This window comes from Squalius cephalus (genome assembly GCF_949319135.1).
Source record: "Squalius cephalus genome assembly, chromosome: 1".
Classification (NCBI taxonomy): Eukaryota; Metazoa; Chordata; class Actinopteri; order Cypriniformes; family Leuciscidae; genus Squalius; species Squalius cephalus.
In genome coordinates this window covers 47,273,376-47,296,791 of record NC_137122.1, presented here as the reverse complement: position 1 = coordinate 47,296,791, position 23,416 = coordinate 47,273,376, and the positions used below count along the sequence as shown (strand labels likewise).

Genomic DNA, 23,416 nt, shown 5'->3' with positions numbered 1-23,416 from the left:
GAACCAATGAGGTTCATTCTCGTGTTACGCAGCACGTTTGAGCTTCTGCAAGAACCAATGAGGTTCATTCTCGTGTTACGCAGCACGTTTGAGCTTCTGCAAGAACCAATGAGGTTCATTCTCGTGTTACGCAGCACGTTTGAGCTTCAGCAAGAACCAATGAGGTTCATTCTCGTGTTACGCAGCACGTTTGAGCTTCTGAAAGAACCAATGAGGTTCATTCTCGTGTTACGCAGCACGTTTGAGCTTCTGCAAGAACCAATGAGGTTCATTCTCGTGTTACGCAGCACGTTTGAGCTTCTGCAAGAACCAATGAGGTTCATTCTCGTGTTACGCAGCACGTTTGAGCTTCTGCAAGAACCAATGAGGTTCATTCTCGTGTTACGCAGCACGTTTGAGCTTCTGCAAGAACCAATGAGGTTCATTCTCGTGTTACGCAGCACGTTTGAGCTTCTGCAAGAACCAATGAGGTTCATTCTCGTGTTACGCAGCACGTTTGAGCTTCTGAAAGAACCAATGAGGTTCATTCTCGTGTTACGCAGCACGTTTGAGCTTCTGCAAGAACCAATGAGGTTCATTCTCGTGTTACGCAGCACGTTTGAGCTTCTGCAAGAACCAATGAGGTTCATTATCGAGTTACGCAGCACGTTTGAGCTTCTGCAAGAACCAATGAGGTTCATTCTCGTGTTACGCAGCACGTTTGAGCTTCTGAAAGAACCAATGAGGTTCATTCTCGTGTTACGCAGCACGTTTGAGCTTCTGCAAGAACCAATGAGGTTCATTCTCGTGTTACGCAGCACGTTTGAGCTTCTGCAAGAACCAATGAGGTTCGTTCTCGTGTTACGCAGCACGTTTGAGCTTCAGCAAGAACCAATGAGGTTCATTCTCGTGTTACGCAGCACGTTTGAGCTTCAGCAAGAACCAATGAGGTTCATTCTCGTGTTACGCAGCACGTTTGAGCTTCTGAAAGAACCAATGAGGTTCATTCTCGTGTTACGCAGCACGTTTGAGCTTCTGCAAGAACCAATGAGGTTCATTCTCGTGTTACGCAGCACGTTTGAGCTTCTGCAAGAACCAATGAGGTTCGTTCTCGTGTTACGCAGCACGTTTGAGCTTCTGCAAGAACCAATGAGGTTCATTCTCGTGTTACGCAGCACGTTTGAGCTTCTGAAAGAACCAATGAGGTTCATTCTCGTGTTACGCAGCACGTTTGAGCTTCTGCAAGAACCAATGAGGTTCATTCTCGTGTTACGCAGCATGTTTGAGCTTCAGCAAGAACCAATGAGGTTCATTCTCGTGTTACGCAGCACGTTTGAGCTTCTGCAAGAACCAATGAGGTTCATTCTCGTGTTACGCAGCACGTTTGAGCTTCTGCAAGAACCAATGAGGTTCATTCTCGTGTTACGCAGCACGTTTGAGCATCAGCAAGAACCAATGAGGTTCATTCTCGTGTTACGCAGCACGTTTGAGCTTCAGCAAGAACCAATGAGGTTCATTCTCGTGTTACGCAGCACGTTTGAGCTTCTGAAAGAACCAATGAGGTTAATTCTCGTGTTACGCAGCACGTTTGAGCTTCTGAAAGAACCAATGAGGTTCATTCTCGTGTTACGCAGCACGTTTGAGCTTCTGCAAGAACCAATGAGGTTCATTCTCGTGTTACGCAGCACGTTTGAGCTTCTGCAAGAACCAATAAGGTTCATTCTTGTGTTACGCAGCACGTTTGAGCTTCCACTAGAGGTTTGTTCTTGCGTGTCAAGCAAGTTCAATTGAGTTCTGTTTATGTTCACTGATCAATGTTTAAATGTGAATAAAAACCTAAATTAAATCTTTTCATAAAGCGATTGGGTCACTTCAAATCTTTTTTATTAAACCAGTCAATTCATATGGATTAGCTTTATAAACTCTTTATGAACTTTATTGATTCATCAAAGTGTCAGTTGCATAGCTGTCAATGGAGGGACAGAAAGATTTAATTAAAAAAGATCTTAATTTGTGTTCCAAAGATTAACTATCCCCAACTAATTTCCAGATGTGATGAGGATTCACAAGGATTTAACAAAAACATCACGTCAATCTTCATTTATCCTTCATTTGAGGACAAATTGAAGAACAATGACAAATGATGACAAGAAAGATCAAAATGAAAAGATGCTTATTTGAGGTTCCATGTTGGGAGAACTTTTGGAGAACCTCTAGGCCACCTTTTAAAAACACATCCAGATTATGCTTATTTGTATGTGCTTCTCAGGTACAAAAGTGAATGTAGTTAAAGCATGCTGGGATTCTTTTATATTCATAGACAGAGAAAATAAAAAGGAGACAGATGCACATGGCTGGCTCAGTTTGTTGGCTGGTGCACAGATGATGGAGGATGTGTTGTGTTGTCTAATCCACTCATACAATGAATACAGTAGAGGACTATAACATACAGGAAATGATTAAATATCAAAAACACAAGTGGGCAACACAAAAGTAGAACATACTCATAAATGACAATCATTTTTTGCTCCAAGAGTAATCATGTTTACAGCAATGGAACATTGACATGCTCTTTTTAGTTGAAAGATTTTAGCTGTCTCAATGAAGATTGGATTTAGATGGAGATGACAAAACTAGACCGTACACACAAAGACATGCAATATGGTGATCACCTATACAAATATGCATTTTGTGTGTACAATTACATTCAGTCAATATGCACAAGGATGAATGGGACTAATAAACAGAAATAGTGCACAGCCTCTCGAAAGCAATTTACATTCTCTCACATCATGGATATTTGTACATCCCCTGCTTCTGTAAAAAAAAAAAAAAACACATAGAGAGAGAGAGAGAGAGAGAGAGAGAGAGAGAGAGAGAGAGAGAGAGAGAGAGAGAGAGAGAGATTTGATTGATTTTTAAAAAAACAATTTTATTCCATACAATCAATTCCAAAAACAATCATACACTATACAACTCAATTAAAAAATAGAGAAAAAGATAGATCCCCTTCCATCACAGCACAGAAAATATTTTTATAACACCACTGCATTTCAAACGCTGTCATATCATTCATTAATTTATAATACTTAAAGTCAACAACAATTCTTGACTTAACATAGGCTTTAAATAGACACATAATCTCTTGGCCAAGTCTATTCTCTGTTCTATTTTTCCGACTTATATAAATTGCAAGCTTTGCTTGACCAATCACATAGTTAATCAGCTGCCATTTTACTCTTTGCTTTTGACTATATCCTGCCCCCAAAATAAAAGCATTATGTGTGAACTTCTCTCCAAATTTCAAAAACACTTGACTCAATAAAACAAAAAGTGATTTAAGTCTTACACATTCCAAAAAACAATGAAACACTGTTTCCCTTAGACCACAAAACACACACTTATCATTAACACTGGGATTAATAACAGAAATAAATGCATTAACTGCCACAGAACCGTGTAGAATTCTCCATTGTAAATCTCCAGATTTCTTAATCAATGGTGGTTTATAAAACACTCTCCAAAATGGTTTAGTTTTTTCACCCATCCCAAGTTTTTCCTTCCAGACTGTATCAACTCGCCCATTTAAAGCAACTCTATTAAAAACTTTTACACAACACTGATAAAGAACTTTGCCCTCCACCATGTCCAAATCCAAGTCTTTCAGCCCGTGAAGGTCTAGCAAAGGACCAGTCATATCCTTCAAATCCGGAGTAATTCTAATTTTCGGAACAAGATCGTCTTTATCAGGAAACTCCAAACCCTTCCCAAAATCCTTAAGTAGTGCGATTTCCACATCTGTGAGCTTCCTCCTCCACTTTTCTACTATTGTTCCTGTGTGACGAATTGACCTTTGCCCCAGCATCAGGGCTACTGCTGTAACATCACTTAAATCAGGGCCAGCCACACTGACAATTTGCCTCAGCTTCACAGTTCCAGAGGCACACAACTGCTGAGTGAGGCCTGGTACCTCATCCGTTACATCTAGACGAGCCCCTTTTACTAGGGGCTCCTCCAACAGCCAAAATAAAGAGTCTGAATTGTTCATTCTCTTGAGAGTGAAAAGTCCCCACATTTTAAAAAGTCCACAATAAAAAGGAGATATGTCATTCAAGTTCAACTTCCTGTAATCCATAAAAAAGAGGCCAACATCAAGTCCAAGTCCCTCCACCCTTTGAAGGATGACCTTGGTCAAGTTCCTCCACACCAGATCGTCAGGGCCTGTTAAAAATCTCTGAATGAATTGTAAACGAAATGCTGCCATTCTGCTTGGCAAATGGACCAAACCTTGTCCACCTTCATCTTTAGGAAGAAACAATACACTTTGTGGAATCCAGTGCAATCGATCCCAAAAAAAATCCACAAAAATTCTTTGCAGCTGAGATAATAACCCTACGGGTGGATCCACACAAAACAGTTTATGCCAGAGTATCGAAGCTACCAAATTGTTCACTATTAACACTCTTCCCCTAAAAGATAATTGTGAATGAATCCACTTCCATTTAGCCAGTCTACCTACCATCTTCTCTACTACCCCATCCCAATTCTTTTGTTGTATAATTGCATCCCCAAGATAAACTCCCAAATATTTGAGACCTCCCTTTTTCCAGGTTATTCTATCAGGTAAAACTGGCAGGCCCTGCTCCCATTTTCCTATGGCCAATGCCCCGCTCTTTTCCCAGTTTACTTTAGCAGCTGAGATAACACCAAAATCTCTTATAATACCCTCCATATGGTTAATATCTCGCTGCCCATTAACCATGATTATGACATCATCAGCATAAGCTGAAACTTGAAATATATTACCATTGTGCAAAGAAAAACCTTCAATTTTTGATCGTAATTTATTCAACAGAGGCTCAATAGCCAAAGAATATAACATTCCCGATATTGCACAACCCTGTCTAATGCCCCTAAAAACCTTAAAAGGGGCACTCAAACCACCATTGATTTTCAAAACACTTTCAATGTCCTGGTACATAACTTTGATCATATTAATAAACTCCAATCCAAAATTAAAAGCATTTAAAGTTTTCCAAAGATATCTGTGCTCGACTCTGTCAAACGCCTTTTCTTGATCAATAGAAACAAGTCCCAAATCAACACTAGAAAGATTGCAAATATTTAAAATATCCCGTATAAGGCAAACATTATCAAAAATAGAGCGTCCGGGAATACAATAAGTCTGGTCAATATGGATGACTTCCCCCATCACCTTTTTCAGCCTATTAGCCAGGGCTTTAGAGAATATTTTCAGGTCAGAGCATAGCAAACTCACTGGTCTCCAGTTCTTTATATCTTGTAGATTACCTTTCTTAGGTAACAAGGTAATCACAGCTCTTCTGCAGCTTAAGGGCAACAACCCCTCAGTTAAGCTCTCATTGAGAACACCCAACAGGTCATTACCCAAAACTGCCCAGAACTCTCTGTAAAACTCCACAGGGAGCCCATCCATGCCAGGGGCTTTACCCCCCTCCATCGCTTTCAGAGCAGTGAACAGTTCCTGCTCACACAACGGCAGCTTCAGCTCCGCTTTTGAGCTCTCTGAAACACGGGGTAGACCTTCGTAGAAGTGAGCAGACAAATCATCATCGTCAACATACTCACTGCTGTACAGCCCAGTATAGAACCGTACGGCCCTCTTTCTTATCTCAGAGGGTTCTGTTAGCTCACGCCCATCTTCAGAGCACAAACAGTGAATACATCGGCTCTGACCATTCTTTCTCTCAAGACTGAAAAAGAACTTAGATGGGGCATCCATTTGTGAAAGGTTTAAAAAGCGAGATCGAACCAGTGCTCCTTGCGCCCTAACTCCCAATAGGTTTAAAAGAAAAGTTTTTTTGGATTTAAGAGTCTCCAAATACCTTTGCTCTTTGGTAGCATCAGCCAAATCCTGCAATTCAACTATTTCAGTTTCTAACTTTTTCATAGATCGTGTTATATCCCTGGTAACATTGAAAGTGTATTGTTTACAAAGCATCATTATTTTAACCTTCCCAATATCCCACCACTGACGCAGATCTTCAAACTCATTTTTTCTCATCTTAAAATTGTCCCAAAAAAAGCAAAAAACATCTCTAAAATTCTTATCATTCAGCAAAGACGTGTTGAAATGCCAATATGCACTTCTGGCCTTTATATTTGCTATAAATACTTGACATGTAACTAAACAGTGATCCGAAAAACCTACTGGAGCAATTACACATTTTTTAACAATATTAAGATGATGCTTATAACAATAAAACCTATCAATTCTAGCTAGGGATATAACACTTCCCCTTGCATGTGCCCATGTATATTGTCTGACATCATTATTAACCCCCCGCCATACATCACATAAACTGTGAGTCTCAACTAACTCGCGTATAACACGAGCTGAAGCAGCATGTGGTTCTACATGATTCCGATCCAGTACATAATTTTCTGTGCAGTTAAAATCTCCCCCAAAAAACAAATAATCATCAGAAATATAATCCAGCAAAATACTCTTAACATCGTTAAAAAAATTAACTCTTTCAGCCCCAATAGTTGGAGCGTATATATTCAAAAAAACAAAATTGAATCTTTCAAATTTTGCTTTTAATAGCATGAGTCTACCTGGTATTACATGTTTCAAATCGTATGAAATAGGCAGGAATTTTTTGGCAAAAAGTACAGCCACCCCTCCTCTGACTGAACTCATATGAGAAAGCACTACTTCCCCATCCCACTCCTTTTTCCAATCGATTTCATTTAAACTATCACTGTGTGTTTCTTGAACCATCATAACATCCAAGCTCTTTTGTCTGATTAACTCAAAAAGTACTGCTCTTTTCTTTATATCTCTTGCACCATTCAAGTTCAGAGTACCTATCCTTATCGTACTCATTAAATAGTGTGTTACCAAGAGATACAGAGTAAACAATAACTTAAAGTAACAAAATGACTTATGTCGTTTCAAAACCATCCTCAATTTTTTGTTTTAGTTTCAACTTAGACACAAATTTCTTCAACCTAAACATTTCTTGAACAGTGAAATGCTCCTCACTGTCACCCCTCATTGTCATTGCAACTGAATCTATGAATAGTTTACGATCAGGGAAATACTCCTCAACCTGGACGTTTTTCATATTCTTTGTTTTCTGAAGGAATAATCTTATTTTTCCAAATGTGTATTCACCTTGATGATCGTACTGTCCATTTCTGCTAGCTGTTGCCTCAATATCAGACTCAACTGAGCTACATTCAGTATCATCATTTCTATTAGCTGAGTCTACAGTCACCTGACCAGTGCTCTTATTCTTTAGGCTTTTCTTTACTCGTTTCCTTTTAGTAGAGGGAGTTTTAAAAAGTTCTTCATCCCTCAGCATCTCAGTGCCCAGACTTTCTTGAGCCTCAATAATTTCTGCAACAGCAGATACATTCTCCTCATCAGTTTCATTCTCTACATTATCTACACCTATCGTTGTGCCATGAACGTGATCCCCTACACTCTCCACAGCTTCCTCAACCTCAACAGTCTCACTTCTCCTACTTTCCACATGCATGTCTTCCTCAGCAGAAGCAGCACTGGTGCCAGCAAAAGCAGCACTGGTCCCAGCAAAAGCAGCACTGGTCCCAGCAGAAGCAGCACTGGTACCAGCAAAAGCAGCACTGGCCCCAGCAGAAGCAGTGCTGGTCCCAGCAGAAGCAGCACTAGCACCAGCAAAAGCAGCACTGGTCCCAGCAGAAGCAGTGCTGGTCCCAGCAGAAGCAGCACTGGTCCCAGCTTCAACAATCTCACCCATCCTCTCATTATCTACAGTTTCAGCATCATTAACTCTCTCAGTACATGCACCTCTAATGTGTCCCTCTTTTCCACATCGGAAACATTTCATAATATCAGAGGTAACAAAAACCACATAATCAAAACCATCAACCTTAAATTTGAAAGCCACATTCAATTCGTCTGCATCTTTATTCAAAACCATATAAACCTGACGTCTGAAACAAACAACATGCTTAAGTAGCGGTGATTTACAACCAAAAGGGATCTTTTTCATTTGGGACACTACTTTACCATGCCTTGAAAGCTCTGCTATCAAGAGTTCATCTTTAATGAACGGGGGAACATTAGACAGAATAACTCTTTTTGCCGGTTGAAGTAGCGGCATTACGGGAGTAAAGGTATCCTGTATAACAACGCCATTCTGAACAACACTATTAACTTTTTCAATAGTGTCTAGAAAGACAACAACAGCACTGTTCATGCGAGAAGCAGATAATATGCTATCGCAACCAACAACTTCTCCTACAGCCAAAACACATTGTTCCACCGAAACATTACTCACAGGCGCGAGCTTGATACCGTGTCTTCGCGACAACCGGTCCAAACTCACGCGTTCTGAGGACGCCATTGCCACCCAGCAAACGCCGGATAGCGGCGAAATTCGTCCCACCTAAAACCTACCAAGCCTATATTAACACTCGCAAAAACACACTTAAAAAAACTTTAAACAAAAACAGTAAGAAAGTTAAGAGAAAGAGAGGAAAAAACTCACTCACACCAGCAGTACTCTGACAGCAAACTCCGCCCACTCACTCACAGCATCCGCTCAGAGAGAGAGAGAGAGAGAGAGAGAGAGAGAGAGATGAAAGAGAACACTAGTGTTTGTTGTGCTATATATATTTTATTCTCATTGCCATCTTAAATATTAACACATTTGATCTCAATTTCAACACAAAGAAACATATAGAATTCAAGAAATCAACATTATGATAGAAGAAAGATTAGAAAAATGTAAATGAGTAAATCCTCAGTGTAGAAAAATTTTCAAGCAAAAAGAGAGAACTTTAAATCCAACTTCCAAGACATTTCTTCATTCAAAAGCAAATATATTCCAGAAAATGTAACAGTATTAAACCATCATTTGTAAACCACTCTTTCTGAATACAATTCAAAGCTTGTTCATATACAAATTGAACATCACAAAATGACCACTGAAATGCAAACAAACAGGCATTACACTAACAATAGCAACTATACATCAGAAAGAAAATATATTTAGTGCTGAAAACATTATGATGATCTTGTGCAGTTCAACTGTATGGCCACGGAATCTCAAAACACATGCCATTAAAACAACTGTTTGCAACATACACAAAATGACATCCATAATCTCAGTTTTGTGTGTCCGTATATATATATGTCTTCAGATTCTTGTGTTTGACAAGGCCACAAAATAGGCATTTTTCAGCCCGCTGCATTTTACACAGAAACAATACATTGAGTATAATCCACATAAAGCATATCATATGTGTGATGTAATTTACATAAGCTCTTTATCAAGAGACGTCTATTCAGTCACAGTTATGAAGAGAGAGAGAGAGAGAGAGAGAGAGAGAGAGAGAGAGAGAGAGAGAGAGAGAGTAGATAGATAGATAGATAGATAGATAGATAGATAGATAGATAGATAGATAGATAGATAGATAGATAGATAGATAGATAGATAGATAGATAGATGGTGGGATATACATATATAATGGTGTAAATAATATACATTCATCATACGGAATGTTTGTTGCTTATTTTACAAATAATTTTCTTGAGTAGATTTTTTTATAAATCTATATAGGCTATATTTGCTAATTTCTCAGCATGAGAAGATATTTGTTTGTCTGTAGATATTTGCAGATTACGTTGAACAGAAACACTGAAAACAGTTCTCAGATAGCATGTCATTGCAGATGCCACATTATAAAGGGTTTCAAAACCATGGCTTTAAAAGTTAATTAATAGCTATTCGTTGAAATATTGCTGAAGTATTCATCTGGCTAAATGCCTTCTTCAACTGCTCCTTTTTCTGTTGTTCGTTCTAATTCGATGTGATTCTGATGATGTTAAAGGGTTTTTAATGGAGGAGAATTCAGGACTGGCCTGACCAATAGGATTCAGTCTGTTAGAGTGATCACCATAGAAACAGTGTGATTCAAAAACATCAAAAAAACAAAAAAACCTTGAATAGATCAAACATACAAAAAAACCTAGTATAAAAAATGCCAGACTAAAAGCAAACGATTTCCCAGCTGTTCGTGTGTGTGTGTTTCAAAACTAATTTCAATCAAATAGGCTACATTGTATAAATAACAACAAATCTGAAACCGTTGAACTGTGGTAAAAAATAAATCCTTTTATCAAGCACTGAGACTGAAGATCACACATCAAATGATGTTTGCCACTAGTACAAAAAATGTCAATAATTTAAAACTTGAGACTTTCTCATGCAAAACCCGCCCCATGATGCTAAGGTGTTGCCAGGGCATTGCTATGCGTTTGCTAAGGTGTCCAGAATGGTCTTTAGTATATTGCTAGAGCCAATGAAATTGGATATGATAATCTGGTCCCTAGATATGGTCACATTAGCAAAATTTGGCCGAAATTTCCCTGGAATCCAAAATTCGTTTTAAATACGTAAAGAATAGCTCACAAGTCACATTCAAACCAAGAATCTTTCTTTTGGTCAACATGGCGAATCCACATGACCAATTTGAACTCGTTGCAAAATCTGCACAGGTAAATCGTTCGCCCTCACCTGGATTCCTATTGAAAAGACTTTGTGAAAATTCCCCAAACAATAGTAAATGTGACTCAGTAAATCTATGGGATATTTGCACCCATTTTCTCATCCACCAAGTGAAAATTTGTTGGCTTGCTTACAAAAATAAGAGCACACTCTTCCTCATCAAGTCACACAATTTGAGGTATCATTCTTGTTTGTAGCACAAATGGTGTGGGACGAGCTATATGCGCTGAAATTTAACACTTAGGGTTAGGGGTTTGTTCAAAACACTAACCCTGAGCTGTAATGATAGTGATGCTTGTTTGTTTCAGCAAACACCATTTTGCCTTGAAATCAACATACATATCTGATGGTGGTGTGGTTTTCTGATGAATCTTTTCCATTTCTGAAACCATCTCTGACCCTTTAAACAACCCCTCAGAAGCCCATCACTGAATGGCGCTGGTGCGATGCTGGCAATGGTCGGCCGGTTGCTTGGTGACGCCTCCGAAAACCTCTACCTCACGGCTGGTCCACGGGACTACATTACCCAGCATCCCTGTGCTGCAGTGGGCAAGAGCAGAGAGCTCTACGTGTGAAAGTGGCCGGTCCCACACATTAAACTGAGACAGCTCTCCAACCATAGCCCGCGACACCTCGAAACGAAGACCGCCCATTGAGCTCTGCAGGAGACAGGAAATCATATTCAGACTCTGCAGCAAAATATAATTATTATTATTCTTTTTTTAAATTATTGTTTAAAAAAAATCGTATTAAAAATTATAAATATTCATTGAAATTGAATGAGTGACTAGTTTTGAATGTTTTTTTTGTTTTGTTTTTACCTGCCTTTACCACTAAATTATCATGCCTGGTACTTAATGTCCCAATTAAAATATTTTTGAGTGGTGACTCTATACTTCAGATAAAATTCATAAATGTCTGGTAAATATTGTAGCTTATTTTTACAGCTTTTTAAAATACTATTTTAAAGACAAAATAAGAGAAAACTGATGACTTTGTTGTTGGAATTTTGTTCCATCCAGATCCATATATATATATATTTATTTAATGGCTTGGCTGAATTCCAATGTAGAATGCGGTCTGTTATTTCTTGATAACAGACCGCTGGGAAGTATAACAGACCGTTGCCATGAAAAACAGCGCGTTGCAATGGACGCGGAACGGACTATTTTCTTTGGCGGAAGCAATACAATCGTTTTTAAATCAATAAACTCCTTTTTAAATCAATAATTCGTGGCAAATTATTTATTTATTTTGTAGGTAGCCATGTAATAAGCGGGATAATGTATAGAGAGGCGGTCTTTATAGCGAATAACAACCCCTTCAGGCTGATTCAAGACCCCTCCGCTTCGCGTCGGGGTCCTGTTCAGCCTGTCGGGGTTGTTATTCGCTATAACGACCGCCTCTCTATACATTATCCCTTACTTAATTTAGGGCTTTTTGTGTGTTTTTTGTAAAACTTTTTTTATTATTATTATTTATTTATTCCTCAGAAGCACTCATTGCAAAAGTTAACTTCTAAACAAACTTAAGAAGTAACACCAAGTGAGACGATGACAAAAATAGTAGTGTTATCAGTGTAAAATCTGATGCTGTAAAAACCCAAAACCCAATTTTGTTCTTGTTGTTGTCCAAGATTGCATTTAAACTTCATACGGCCCTAAAAACAGCAAAATAACATTTGACATTTGGCCCTTTCTGAGACTGAGACAACTGATAGTGGGACCTTTTTAGTTTTATCTCCAGTGGTAATAAAAAATTTGCCTCATAAAAATGTGATAATACCATTTCAGTGTGTCTTTTAAGGTGTCTTATATTCCAATATAAAAAAAGGGTCCCAGACACATCCACAAATGTATTATATAAACTCTGCATAGCCAATGATACTGGAATCGTTTGTATCATCTCAGAAAAATCCCAGAAAAAAATCCCATGCTAAATGAAAACATGTAAACATGTTTTTGGAAACATGGTTTCCTTTATAATTTTTTTTTTTTAAATCACAGTCAGATTAATCACAACGTCAGACTACAACATGGATCAGAAAATGATTTTAAGCCCTACTTGTTCTAATGTAAGGGTAAGTATGCAGGAGTTTAACGAAAGAGGGATGACGAGGGCAGGAAAAGGTAAAGGAAAGGATAAACATACATCGTGAGTTTTACAGTATGTGCAGTGTGAATCCCAAATGCTGCTCATCTTGACCACCGTCTGGCAACCAGTTACAAGTGCCAAAATCTGACGTACCTGTTCTTGGCCAAGCATGAGGGTTCCTCCCCGTCGGATGCTGTGACGGGTTGCCAGGCCACTTCCTTCACTCTTTAGCTTGCCCCCTAGGTAGGCATGCCACGCTCCAGCTCTCCGGTTCCAGCTCACACACATATGCTGCCATCTGCCCACTGTTAAGTTGAGAGGTACCAGCGCCACCTAAAGGATGGAGGACACAAAAAAGAAAATCCAAATTACAATCCAAAGACTGATCCTGTGGTCCATGTGCTTAGATAATTGAGACCAGCCTGAAAGCCTGAGAGATTATCTTACTGTCCACTATTACAGCTCTTAAAAACACACAGGCAAAAAAAAATTCAATTGCTTTAACATTTCGTAAGAGCTGTCGGAGGTCAATCTAAGCATCTGTTCATCTTTTACCAAAAACATCCTAAAACTTCACTCTGCCTTTTAAGGCCTATTAACTATAAGGACGATAACTACAAAGTTTTAATATTCATTCTAATTCCCTTAGAATAGGGAAGCTATATATATATATATATATATATATATATATATATATATATATATATATATATATCACAGCTATAACAATAATAGCACATAGAAACAATATTGTTGGAATCACTTTCAGAATGTTTTTTTTTTTTTTTCAGTTGATGACGGATAAAAACATAGACAACCAATCATAACCCACTGGACTTTAAAGAGCTAGAGTATTTAAAGTGGCAGGTTTGGGCTGATCGTTATTGTTATATTCATATATATAATAGTTCTTGGTGAGAATGGCTCTAAACTAAATAATATGGGTCTGATCAGTCAACATGTTATGTCATGTTATGTCATGTCATGTCATGTTATGTTATGTTATGTTATGTTATGTTATGTTATGTTATGTTCCATTGATGTTATGTTCCATTGATGATTCAAGCCATTACGTTTTAGATTCCAGTATAGATTTGAGTCAGTGATCAGGTATCACAGTGGCGTATGCGGCACTTCTGGTAATGATAACCAAATATATTGTGGTTAAATCTGCTGTCTAAGGGGCTGTTTACACAGAACCTTTTTTTATTCCACTGCATTGCTTTTTTTATTGTTTTTTAAAATGTAAACATGCACTAGACGTTCACACTTTAAAAGCACAGACTATACCCAGTCAGGTACATTCATATGGTTGGGAAATCAGAGTCGCTTCGGCAAATGACAGTCGGTTCTGTCAATGGTTCACACAAGAGAATTCTTTTGCTAAGGCAGATGTTCACCATATTTAAAATACAGAGTTCCCAGCACAACCGATTCAACGGCGTTGAACAACAAGTTGTTTAAGGAACCAACATCAGATATTGTGATGTGATGCGCTACCTCATTATTAATGATGAGCTCAATGGGCCCATGAACCAACTGCTGAAGCACAAACTCATGGCTCTGGTCAGAAACAGCATAAGAAACTGTTGTTCCCAAGATGCTCTTTCCAGGTTTGAGCCACATGCAGACAGTCAAAGCGTAGAGGACAGGGATTTCCTGCTTTATGATGGCATACATGGAAGTGCTCCGTACAGGGAATGAGAGCCTGTAACCCTCCGGAAACTTGTTCTCAGAGACACCTGTGAAAAAGAATTTGAGAAATCAAATGAAAGAGAGACAGAGAGAGAAGGAAAGAATGAATGACAAAGAGTGAATTGAATTAAACCTAAGCACAGAGAAGTCAACACTGGATAAGAGTTTAAAGGCCGGTTCCAGGTTCAATACAATTTAAGTTCTATTGACAGCATCTGTGACCTGCTGCTCATTATCAGAACATTAGTTTTGACTCATTGGATATATATATATATATATATATATATATATATATATATATATATATATATATATATATATATATATATATATATATGAAGACTTCAGATGCAAAAGCCTCTAAGTGCCATCTGAAATTTTCTTCTAGAATGATAATTTTTATCAAGCTTGTATATTTATGTTCAGTTATTTCACTTTAATGGCAATGAAAATGACCTATTAATTGTCATTAAAGTGAAATTACTGAACTTAAATATACAAGCTTGATAAAAATGCTTATTTTAGAAGAAAATTTAAAATGGCACTTAGAGGCTTTTGCATATATATATATATATATATATATATATATATATTAGGGCTGTCAAACGATTAATTGCGATTAATCGCATCCAAAATAAAAGTTTGTTTTTACATAATACATGTGTGTGTACGGTGTATAATTATTTTCTATATATAAATACACACACATGCATGTATATATTTAAGAAATATTTGCATGTATATACTGTGTATATATATTTATATTATATATAAATATTTTATATATAAATAACACATTTTTCTTAAATATATATGCATGTGTGTGTATTTATATATAGAAAATAATTATACTACATATATTATGTAAACACAAACTTTTATTTTGGATGCGATTAATCGCGATTAATCGTTTGACAGCCCTGATATATATATATATATAATTTCTGTCAATTTCACTATCACTATCAATTTGCATGCTCGTTTTTAAAAGAAAATTCTCTTGTCATCGACTCAATCTCATGTTGTTCCGAAACATTAAGAAGGTACTTTGGAGAACGCTGGGAGCCAAACAACATTAGACCCCATTGTATTGCAAAAAAATTAAAAAAAGTATATTTTTATATATTTTTTTGATTCTTGAAATATCTTTTTAGGTTCCACAGGAGAAAGAAAGCCATGGATCAAAACCTGTGGGCGAGTGAACGATGAATTATATCTGTAAGAAGATTTTGGTCAAATCAGTCTTTTAAAATCAATATTTCTTCCAGCAGTAAATCGACCCTGTGCCTCACCTTTCTCCAGAGTGCTTATCCGCTGTTGTACAGTGTCCAGTCCATAATCAATATTCTCCTGATGTTTCTGTGTCTCTTTGCGCAGAGCTTTCCTCTCTTCCTCCAGCAGTTTTATCTTTCTCTTCAGTTCTCCTTCCAGATCCTCCACTCGTCTCTGTGCAGCTGCCACTGGTGTACGGGCAGCGCTAGAGGCAGCACCTGCTGCTTTCTGTGAGCTTGAGTCTGTATGATTGAACGCTGACGGTGCCATTTCAGACTGTAAAAAAGACAGTCATTTTTTTCCTGTGTTGTGATGTAAGAACCTCATTTATCAACATTACATGAATGCAACCAATCTAACAATGAAAAGTGATTGCATTTAACAAACTACTCATTCTTATTACTCAAAATGCAATTATTAACCTCTTTTCAAGTGTAAACGGCTATGCATCTTAAATTCCGGTCAAATCAAACCCTGCCTAAATTTAAGATTTAATAATGCATCATGTCATTTAATTGATTAATTAAACAGAATCATATTTCAGAGAAAATATTGCACCCCTTGATGGGGATTCTTGCAAGTATGAGAGAGGTTGGATGTGTAATGAGACCAATTTCAATTTCCCTACTTGCATGGAAATAACAAGTTCATTTCTATTCTATTATGATGGGATCATTACAAAGGCATCTGCACTAGCTTGCAGAGCTCTCATTCGCAGCTGCAGGAGTCCATAATATGCTTTCAGTGGTGTGTGTCATGTTTCTCATCTCTCCCCTGCTGTCACACATGCTGGAGTCAACTGATAGGCTCAGGCTCCTCTCTTTTTAAACATACATTCTTGAGTATAACTGCTGTTTACCTTTTATTTTTCTTTGATATGTAAAATATAGGCTGTTTAACTGCTCCTTCTAGCAGGCTATAGATTTTCAGACTGATAGATTTGGGTTAGATCGAAGTTAATCAGATGCGCTAAATGTGGTCTTGATGAGGATGTAATTTGTTGTTCCCATCGGCTCGTAAACCATGAAATCGGCTCACTTAGCCCATATTTCCATCGAAACCCAATCAGGGACGCGCATCTTGGCGCACAGCGATAAATCACGGCACAGGCGCGCGATCGTACGTGAGCTGAAACGCAATCCAGGACTCGCGGAGGGACTAACTTTACAAGCACACTGCAGCACCTATTCTTACATTTTCAAAACAGGCTGCTATAATACTAATCGCGTTTATCAACAGGTCAGATAGTAGCCATCTAGCACCAGCTTTATCTGAGGCTACGCTCATTTATACAAAGTTGAATTGATTAGAATATCTAATTAAAGGACTGAAATTTATGTTTTTTGTTGTTGTTTTTTTTAGCTAAAATTTTAAAAGTAGATGTTTTGTTTAAAAGCCTATATTTATATTAGGCACCCCCCCCCCCCCCCCCCCCCCCCAGCCATATCAAAGACAGTGTGACGTAACAAACACACAAGAAGCTACTAACAGCATATTCATGCCTGAAAAATGTAATTTCACAGATATTTTACCTTAAATAGTCTATTTTCTATTTATTTTTTTTAAACAGTAAAATTTATTTTAGGAAAATAATATCCAATAACAGTATTTAGGCCTAATTTTACGCTATATAATATATATATATATATATATATATATATATATATATATATATAGATAGATAGATAGATATATATATAGCCTATATATAGGCCTTTTTTCTTTCTTTTTTTCTTCTTTTTTTTACAAATATGTGGAATCAACATGATTGCATACATTTCTAAAAACTCGGCACGTTTCTTAAATTTCATATAAGCTACATTTCCCATTATTATCATCTCAGACATTTATTATCATCCATAAAAAACTTGATTCTCAGCCACTTAAATATCTTTCTTGCGGTTTTCTTACCTCCAGTTTCTCAATGCGGTCTTTCATTTGAGTTATGGCATGCCCCAGTTCCTCCACCGCATGAGCCGTCCGCACTGAGGATCCCGCATCGTCCCGCATCATTAGTTGCTCCTTTTTGTCTTTTCGCGCATCCCTAAGTCCTACGCTCCGTTCCGGGACCTTCCGTCCATTCAAGCCACTCTCGCATTCCGAAAGCTTTCCCGTTAGCTCCCGTATGGTTCTCTGATCGGTGAGGATCTCATCTTTCTGCTGTAGGACGGTCTGTCGGAGCTCCTCGGCGGTGGTGCGGAGGTACCCCCAGTCCTCTCCCGCATATAACGACTGGTCGTCCGCTTGTTGCTGAAACTTTTTCGGGTTGCACTCACCTGCGGGGACAGGGGTGCAGATGAGTCTGCTGTAGGTGACCTGCTGTTCGCTTCCACCGGTCCCTAGTCCCGTTAAACCGTAGAATGTTGGCGCCTCCGGTCCTCCTCGTTCTCTGCTTGTCGCATCAGTACCGTGGAGAGCGTCAAGCGGTCCTGATCGAGCGACGGACCCGGAGGAAAAAGCCTTCCCGGTTGCGCCCGGTGACAGCGACTGGTTGTCAGCCAGGGGCTGCGCTGCGGCCGCGGATGCCGGTGGAGATCCGCTGTGCACCGCGAAGATGATGCAGATGACCGCTCCGATAAACGCCACCATCCCGGCGGCCAAAATGACAACGATGAACTTCAGGGTGGCGGTTAAAAAAATCAGTAATGAAAAGAAACAAAAGATAACGGGGATATTTAGACCTTAAGAATGAATGAATTTCATCAATAAATTCTTCAACCCACGACTCAATGTCAACAGTTTTTCTTCTGTAATGTGTCCACCCGCAGGACGCGTCTCTCTATATCTCCATCTCGGTATTACCGTGGGGACAACAAGAGGTGGGGGTTTAGCTTACACATCATCAGGGGTGGGCTGCACATGCGAGGGAGGTGGAGACAACAACCTCATGTTCGACCAATGTGAGCTAGATTTCATATCGTCTGAAAAATACCTGTAGTAGTGCTTAGGAAAACAAGTAGCAGGATGCAATATAGCCTACAGTAAGGGGCTGCGTCTAACCATGTCTTATCCTTATCATATGATAGGGATAGGCTATATCATATTTTAATAAACTCACAATGTATAAGTATATTTATTAATGATATAAAAATCGATCTATCATAAAATAGCCTAGTATATCTATTGTAAAGTCTGTTTTTATTATTATTAAGAATTCAATAAATGCAAGAAATAAGGCCTGTCAACAGCATGCAAAAAATACAGTGATGCCATCTATGTAAGCTAGTTTTTTATGTTTACTTCAGTTTACTTTATGCCGAATGTCACATTAACAAACAGGAAATCAGGTCTCATTGCATCCGCTTGTCAAAGAAAAGCTGCGTCCGAAATAGCATACTCTCTTGAGCAGGTACTTATTTTAAAAAAGTAAATACATCACGACTGCTAAAAAAAATTAGGCCCTACGTTCTATAGTATGAATGTAGGCTAATCCATTCCGGATGTAGGCCTACTACATGCGCCACGTTGTCACTGTCACATAGAATAGAATAGAATAGAATGAGGCATTTATATAGCGCTTTCATATGTACTACTGTACACCCAAAGCGCTTTACAATCATATCAGGGATCTCTCCTCAACCACCACCAGTGACCAACCAGCGTCAATTGCGTCACTTCACTTACAATTACAAAAATTACACACATTACAAATCCTCTCCCGTGGCCTTATGGGATAGTAAAGTGGCCATCGTATGCGGCTATGCGCACTTAAGAATCTCGGCGGAAGTTAGTCCATCTGGGTACTTTTTGCTTACTTTTTTATGAGTAAAGTGAATTCGGTCATCTTTTTTATATATAGCCTACTGTTTTTGATCTACTATAAGGGAAGTAGCTATAGCCTATACAATATTAGATGCAGCCAAAGTGTTAACGGCAGCTAGTTCTTTTTATTGTTGGTGTTTTATTCTATTTAAATATCTAAATGTTAGCAAGAAGAAGAAGAAGAAAAAAAAGTCTAGTCGCAAGTAAAAAGCTAAAGGTAGTCATAAACAAACTACACCACATTTGACTTCACGTCACTATCACTAAGCTTCCCACAACTCTTTCAGTTTTTTTCTAAAATCATTTTCCCTGAAAGTTTGAGAATAGTTTGTAAGAGCACAATTATGAGCATAACGATGCTGTAAAAGTGAAATAAGTTTACCTGTTCAGCGTGATGACGTTTAATCTCCTCGACAAGCCTCTGTAGTCCCATTTAGCTACTTGATAGCAACCGCCTTTTTCAGGACACTTATCAGCTTAAAAAATCTTGAGTGGGGTAATACAGATGTTTTTCATGTCGTAGAATAAAACGTTAAAGTGTCTTGAGCTTGTGTTCACCACAGACCTTATTTCAACCATTTAACCAAAAACCCCATTCAAAAAACCCACGATGGACGTGGAACCGGAAGTGCTAAAATGCTAATTCGTTTCCGCGTTTTGGCCTACAATGTGATGTCATACCTGCACTGCTCTATACTGAAAGTTCGTTGCACACAACTCCCATAGCAAACACTCTCGCAATGCACGTCAAAATCAGATTTTCAAACTTTATTGTATATCATTTCTTAAAGGAACACTCCACCGTTTTTTCATATTAAACTATGTTATTCCCTTAACTAAGACGAGTTGATACATACCTCTCTCGTCTGTCGTCTCAGTGCGTGCACTCAATCGCTCTGGCGCGCGGCGACACTTTGATAGCACTTAGCTTAGCCCAGTTCATTCATATGGACCAAACAGAGATGAAGCTAGAAGCGACCAAACACCTCCACGTTTTCCCTATTTAAATACAGTTACACGAGTAGTTACATGACCAAGTATGGTGACACAAAATAAAACGTGGCGCTTTTCTAAGCGGGTAAAAAGGATAACTATAATGTATGGCAGAATAGCACTGGGAGCACTTCGACTCGGCGCAGTAAAAAGTCACGTTGGTTTTAATGACAGAAGTGAGAGGGAGAGGGGGAGAGGATTTTTCAGGAGTGACTTTTTACTGCGCCGAGTCGAAGTGTTCCCAAGTGCTATTCCGCCATACATTATAGTTATCCTTTTTACCTTTTTATACCTTTTTACAATTTTTATAATAAAAACAAGTTGTGGCAACAAATATGCAAGCCTCTTCCTGTCCTCGTTTTTGAGCATCATGGATAGGTGTGTCAAAACCTTGGAATCCCTCTGATCCCATACTGACCCCAGTGAAGTATGAAATCACAGAGCACAGGGGGAGATTAGTGTACTGGATACGCATGACCTTATCATTTCACAGCAACTCAGCAAGTCTAGAGTCGCCCTTTTATGTGTAATCCACCTCCACACATGCTTACACTCATACACCACGCGTGAGGAGGATGAGAAAATCGTGCCTAAAAGAACCCAGGCCAAAGCCAGAAGATTAACACAGATTTATATAAAAAAATCCCTAACGATCATGTTTTATGTGAGGATTTTTGTATTTCTGGAGGCTTTAGGTTATTTCAAACTTTAAGTAAGAAATGGTGGATGGTGACTTCAATTTAGCTGTTTTTTGCTTAGTTCACAACCATTTTGGATTTGGATTCAGTGACTGAAGACAGACTGTCAAATTTAAGGATTCTTTTATCCATCTGAGATGATAAATTTGCTGTTGCTGTGATGTCATGTGAGTGACAGGTTGTCCCGCCCTCGTGCCAGCAAACACATCATCAGAGAAGAGAAGAGATGAGCTGCAAGAGGGAGGGCAAGTTATTTTGTTGAAAGATTATAAGGACACATGAATTTTAAACAAATAATGATAGACAGATACACTCAAAAAAATGAACTAGGAAGGTTGTGCACTTTACATGATATATTTATATTTAGTTTACTTATAATAATTGTGTTTGTTGACTTGAAATGTTTTTTTTCTATTAAGGTCCACATAATTATGTCTCAACTTAACAGTACAAAATCCTAACGTGTTGTCTAAACACAAACCATTTATGTTAAGTAAAAAATTCTTACATCCAGAGGGTGGCAGTATAGTGCGACGCCAACTGCCATTTTGCCCTAACTTAATTTGATTGTGTTCAATCTGCTTAATATGTAAAATGTAACATATTGTGTTAAAATGAAAACGAAATTCACATAAAATGTTGGATTACATGAATGATTTGTGTTGCATTAACTGAAACTGGGCAGTGCTTGTTAGTTCCCAGCATGCTTTACATATGGTTGAATTAAGAGAGAATAAATGTTAAAATTAAGTGTTATTTTATGTTTTTTTGAGAAAATTAGAAAAGGGGAAGACTTGATAGTGTTTAATTGTGTTTAATGTTCAATTACATTGGAATTATTAGAAATATTTAAATTACAGTGGGTTACCATTGTGGAGAAGTGTGGAGCATTTTGTTTGGCTGTGGACTGATTTGGTTAATATAACTGCTTTGGTAGAAGGAGCATGTAAATCTTTGCATTTAAGATGCTAATATGTGCTATTGCTAGCAAATAGCTAGCTATAGTCTATCAATTTAATTATGTGTCACTAAAATAAATGAAATATTAATGGATGAATGAAAATAACAAACACATAAGTTGGATGCAAATTAAGTAAATTAGTTGGGCTGACACTATTAAATTAAGCTGTGTCCAACCATAGTAAATAAGTTGAATCAACCTTAATAAATTAAGTTGACCCAAATTAAGTACATTAAATTGGAATAACAGAATTGCATAATGCTGAAATAAAGCAAGTTAATCATGTGGAAATCCTTTCCATGATTTTTTTATGTTCATTCAAAGAGTTATTTTTTTGAGTGTAGATAGATAAATAATTTACAATACTGCAAAATTCCATAAAAAAATAAGAATTGTGTATTTTGATTTCATGGTGACTTTAACAAGCATGCAACACCCAGGTAGAGAAAGGGAGGAGAGGGAATACTATTTCTGATTTCATTAAAAGCAAAAGTGGGACAACAGTCTAAGAATAGAATGTGTCACTCTAAAACAGAAAGACTGACTGTGCTATGAAAAATTAAAGAAGGTCACTGTTAAAAGCATTAAAAAAAAAAGTAGGCTACTCATCTCAGATGGATAAAAGAATCCTTAAATCTATCTAACAGTCTGTCTTCAGTCACTTAATCCAAACCATTTTTAATCAAAAATGTTTGGGAACCAAGCAAAACTACCTGAAAGGACAACTGGATTTCACAGAATTATAACAACATGCAGTAGCAGCAGGATATGCGATACAGCCTTGAAAGATGGCAAAAACATATCAAACAAGTATGTCTTTGCTATGCTCATGTTTCTTAATTCTCAATGCACATAAGTTTCTGCTCCACCAATTAAAACCTTTTCCTTTTCAGGGAGCAGATCATTCTTGTTCCTTTTTGAAGTGTTTTACTGCTGCCCTCTAGTGGGTAGTTAACATTAGCGCCCTTTGGAAATCACAGTAGTTAACACACTTAAAGGGATAGTTCACCTAAAGATGAAATTTAGCCCATGATTTACTCACCCCTCAAGTCATCCTAGGTGTATATGACATTCTTCTTTCAGACGAACACAATTGGAGTTAGGCTATATTAAAATATGTCGCGGCTTTATAGCTTTATAATGAATGGCCGTTTATGTTTTGAAGTCCATAAAAAAGCATCTATCCATGATGGAAGTAATCCACACACTTCTGCTGGGGGTTAATAAAGGACTTCTGAAGTGAAGCGATGTGTTTGTGTAAGAAAAATATCCATATTTAAAAGTTTATCGACTGAAATAACTAGCTTCCGGCAGATGGACCACTCGGACAAATTTCTAACCGGCGTGCATCTCGCGGTGATTACCTGTGGCTGTTTGCTCATCTCAAACGAGCCTAATGTCGCAATAGAGAAGAAAAGACT

At 38.0% G+C, this 23,416-nt stretch overlaps 1 protein-coding gene across 1 annotated transcript; it reads right to left on the bottom strand.

Moving 5' to 3' along the window:
* Positions 1-8,613: 8,613 nt before the first annotated feature.
* On the bottom strand, positions 8,614-18,381 carry nptxra (neuronal pentraxin receptor a). Its single transcript, XM_079891466.1, has 5 exons — positions 17,493-18,381; positions 15,602-15,857; positions 14,115-14,356; positions 12,768-12,947; positions 8,614-11,179 (listed from the first exon to the last, which is right to left on the bottom strand). Exons 1-5 carry the CDS (start codon positions 18,168-18,170, stop codon positions 10,946-10,948), a joined length of 1,590 nt encoding a protein of 529 aa, XP_079747592.1. The 5' UTR covers positions 18,171-18,381; the 3' UTR covers positions 8,614-10,945.
* Positions 18,382-23,416: the final 5,035 nt, after the last annotated feature.

Coding starts and splice junctions, on each gene's coding strand:
- nptxra (XM_079891466.1), bottom strand. CDS start 18,170: ATGGTGGCGTTTATCGGAGCGGTCATCTGCATCATCTTCGCGGTGCAC. Junction 15,858..17,492: donor ACCGCATTGAGAAACTGGAG/GTAAGAAAACCG, acceptor TCTTTTTTACAG/TCTGAAATGGCACCGTCAGC. Junction 11,180..12,767: donor TCATGCTTGGCCAAGAACAG/GTACGTCAGATT, acceptor TGTCTCCTGCAG/AGCTCAATGGGCGGTCTTCG.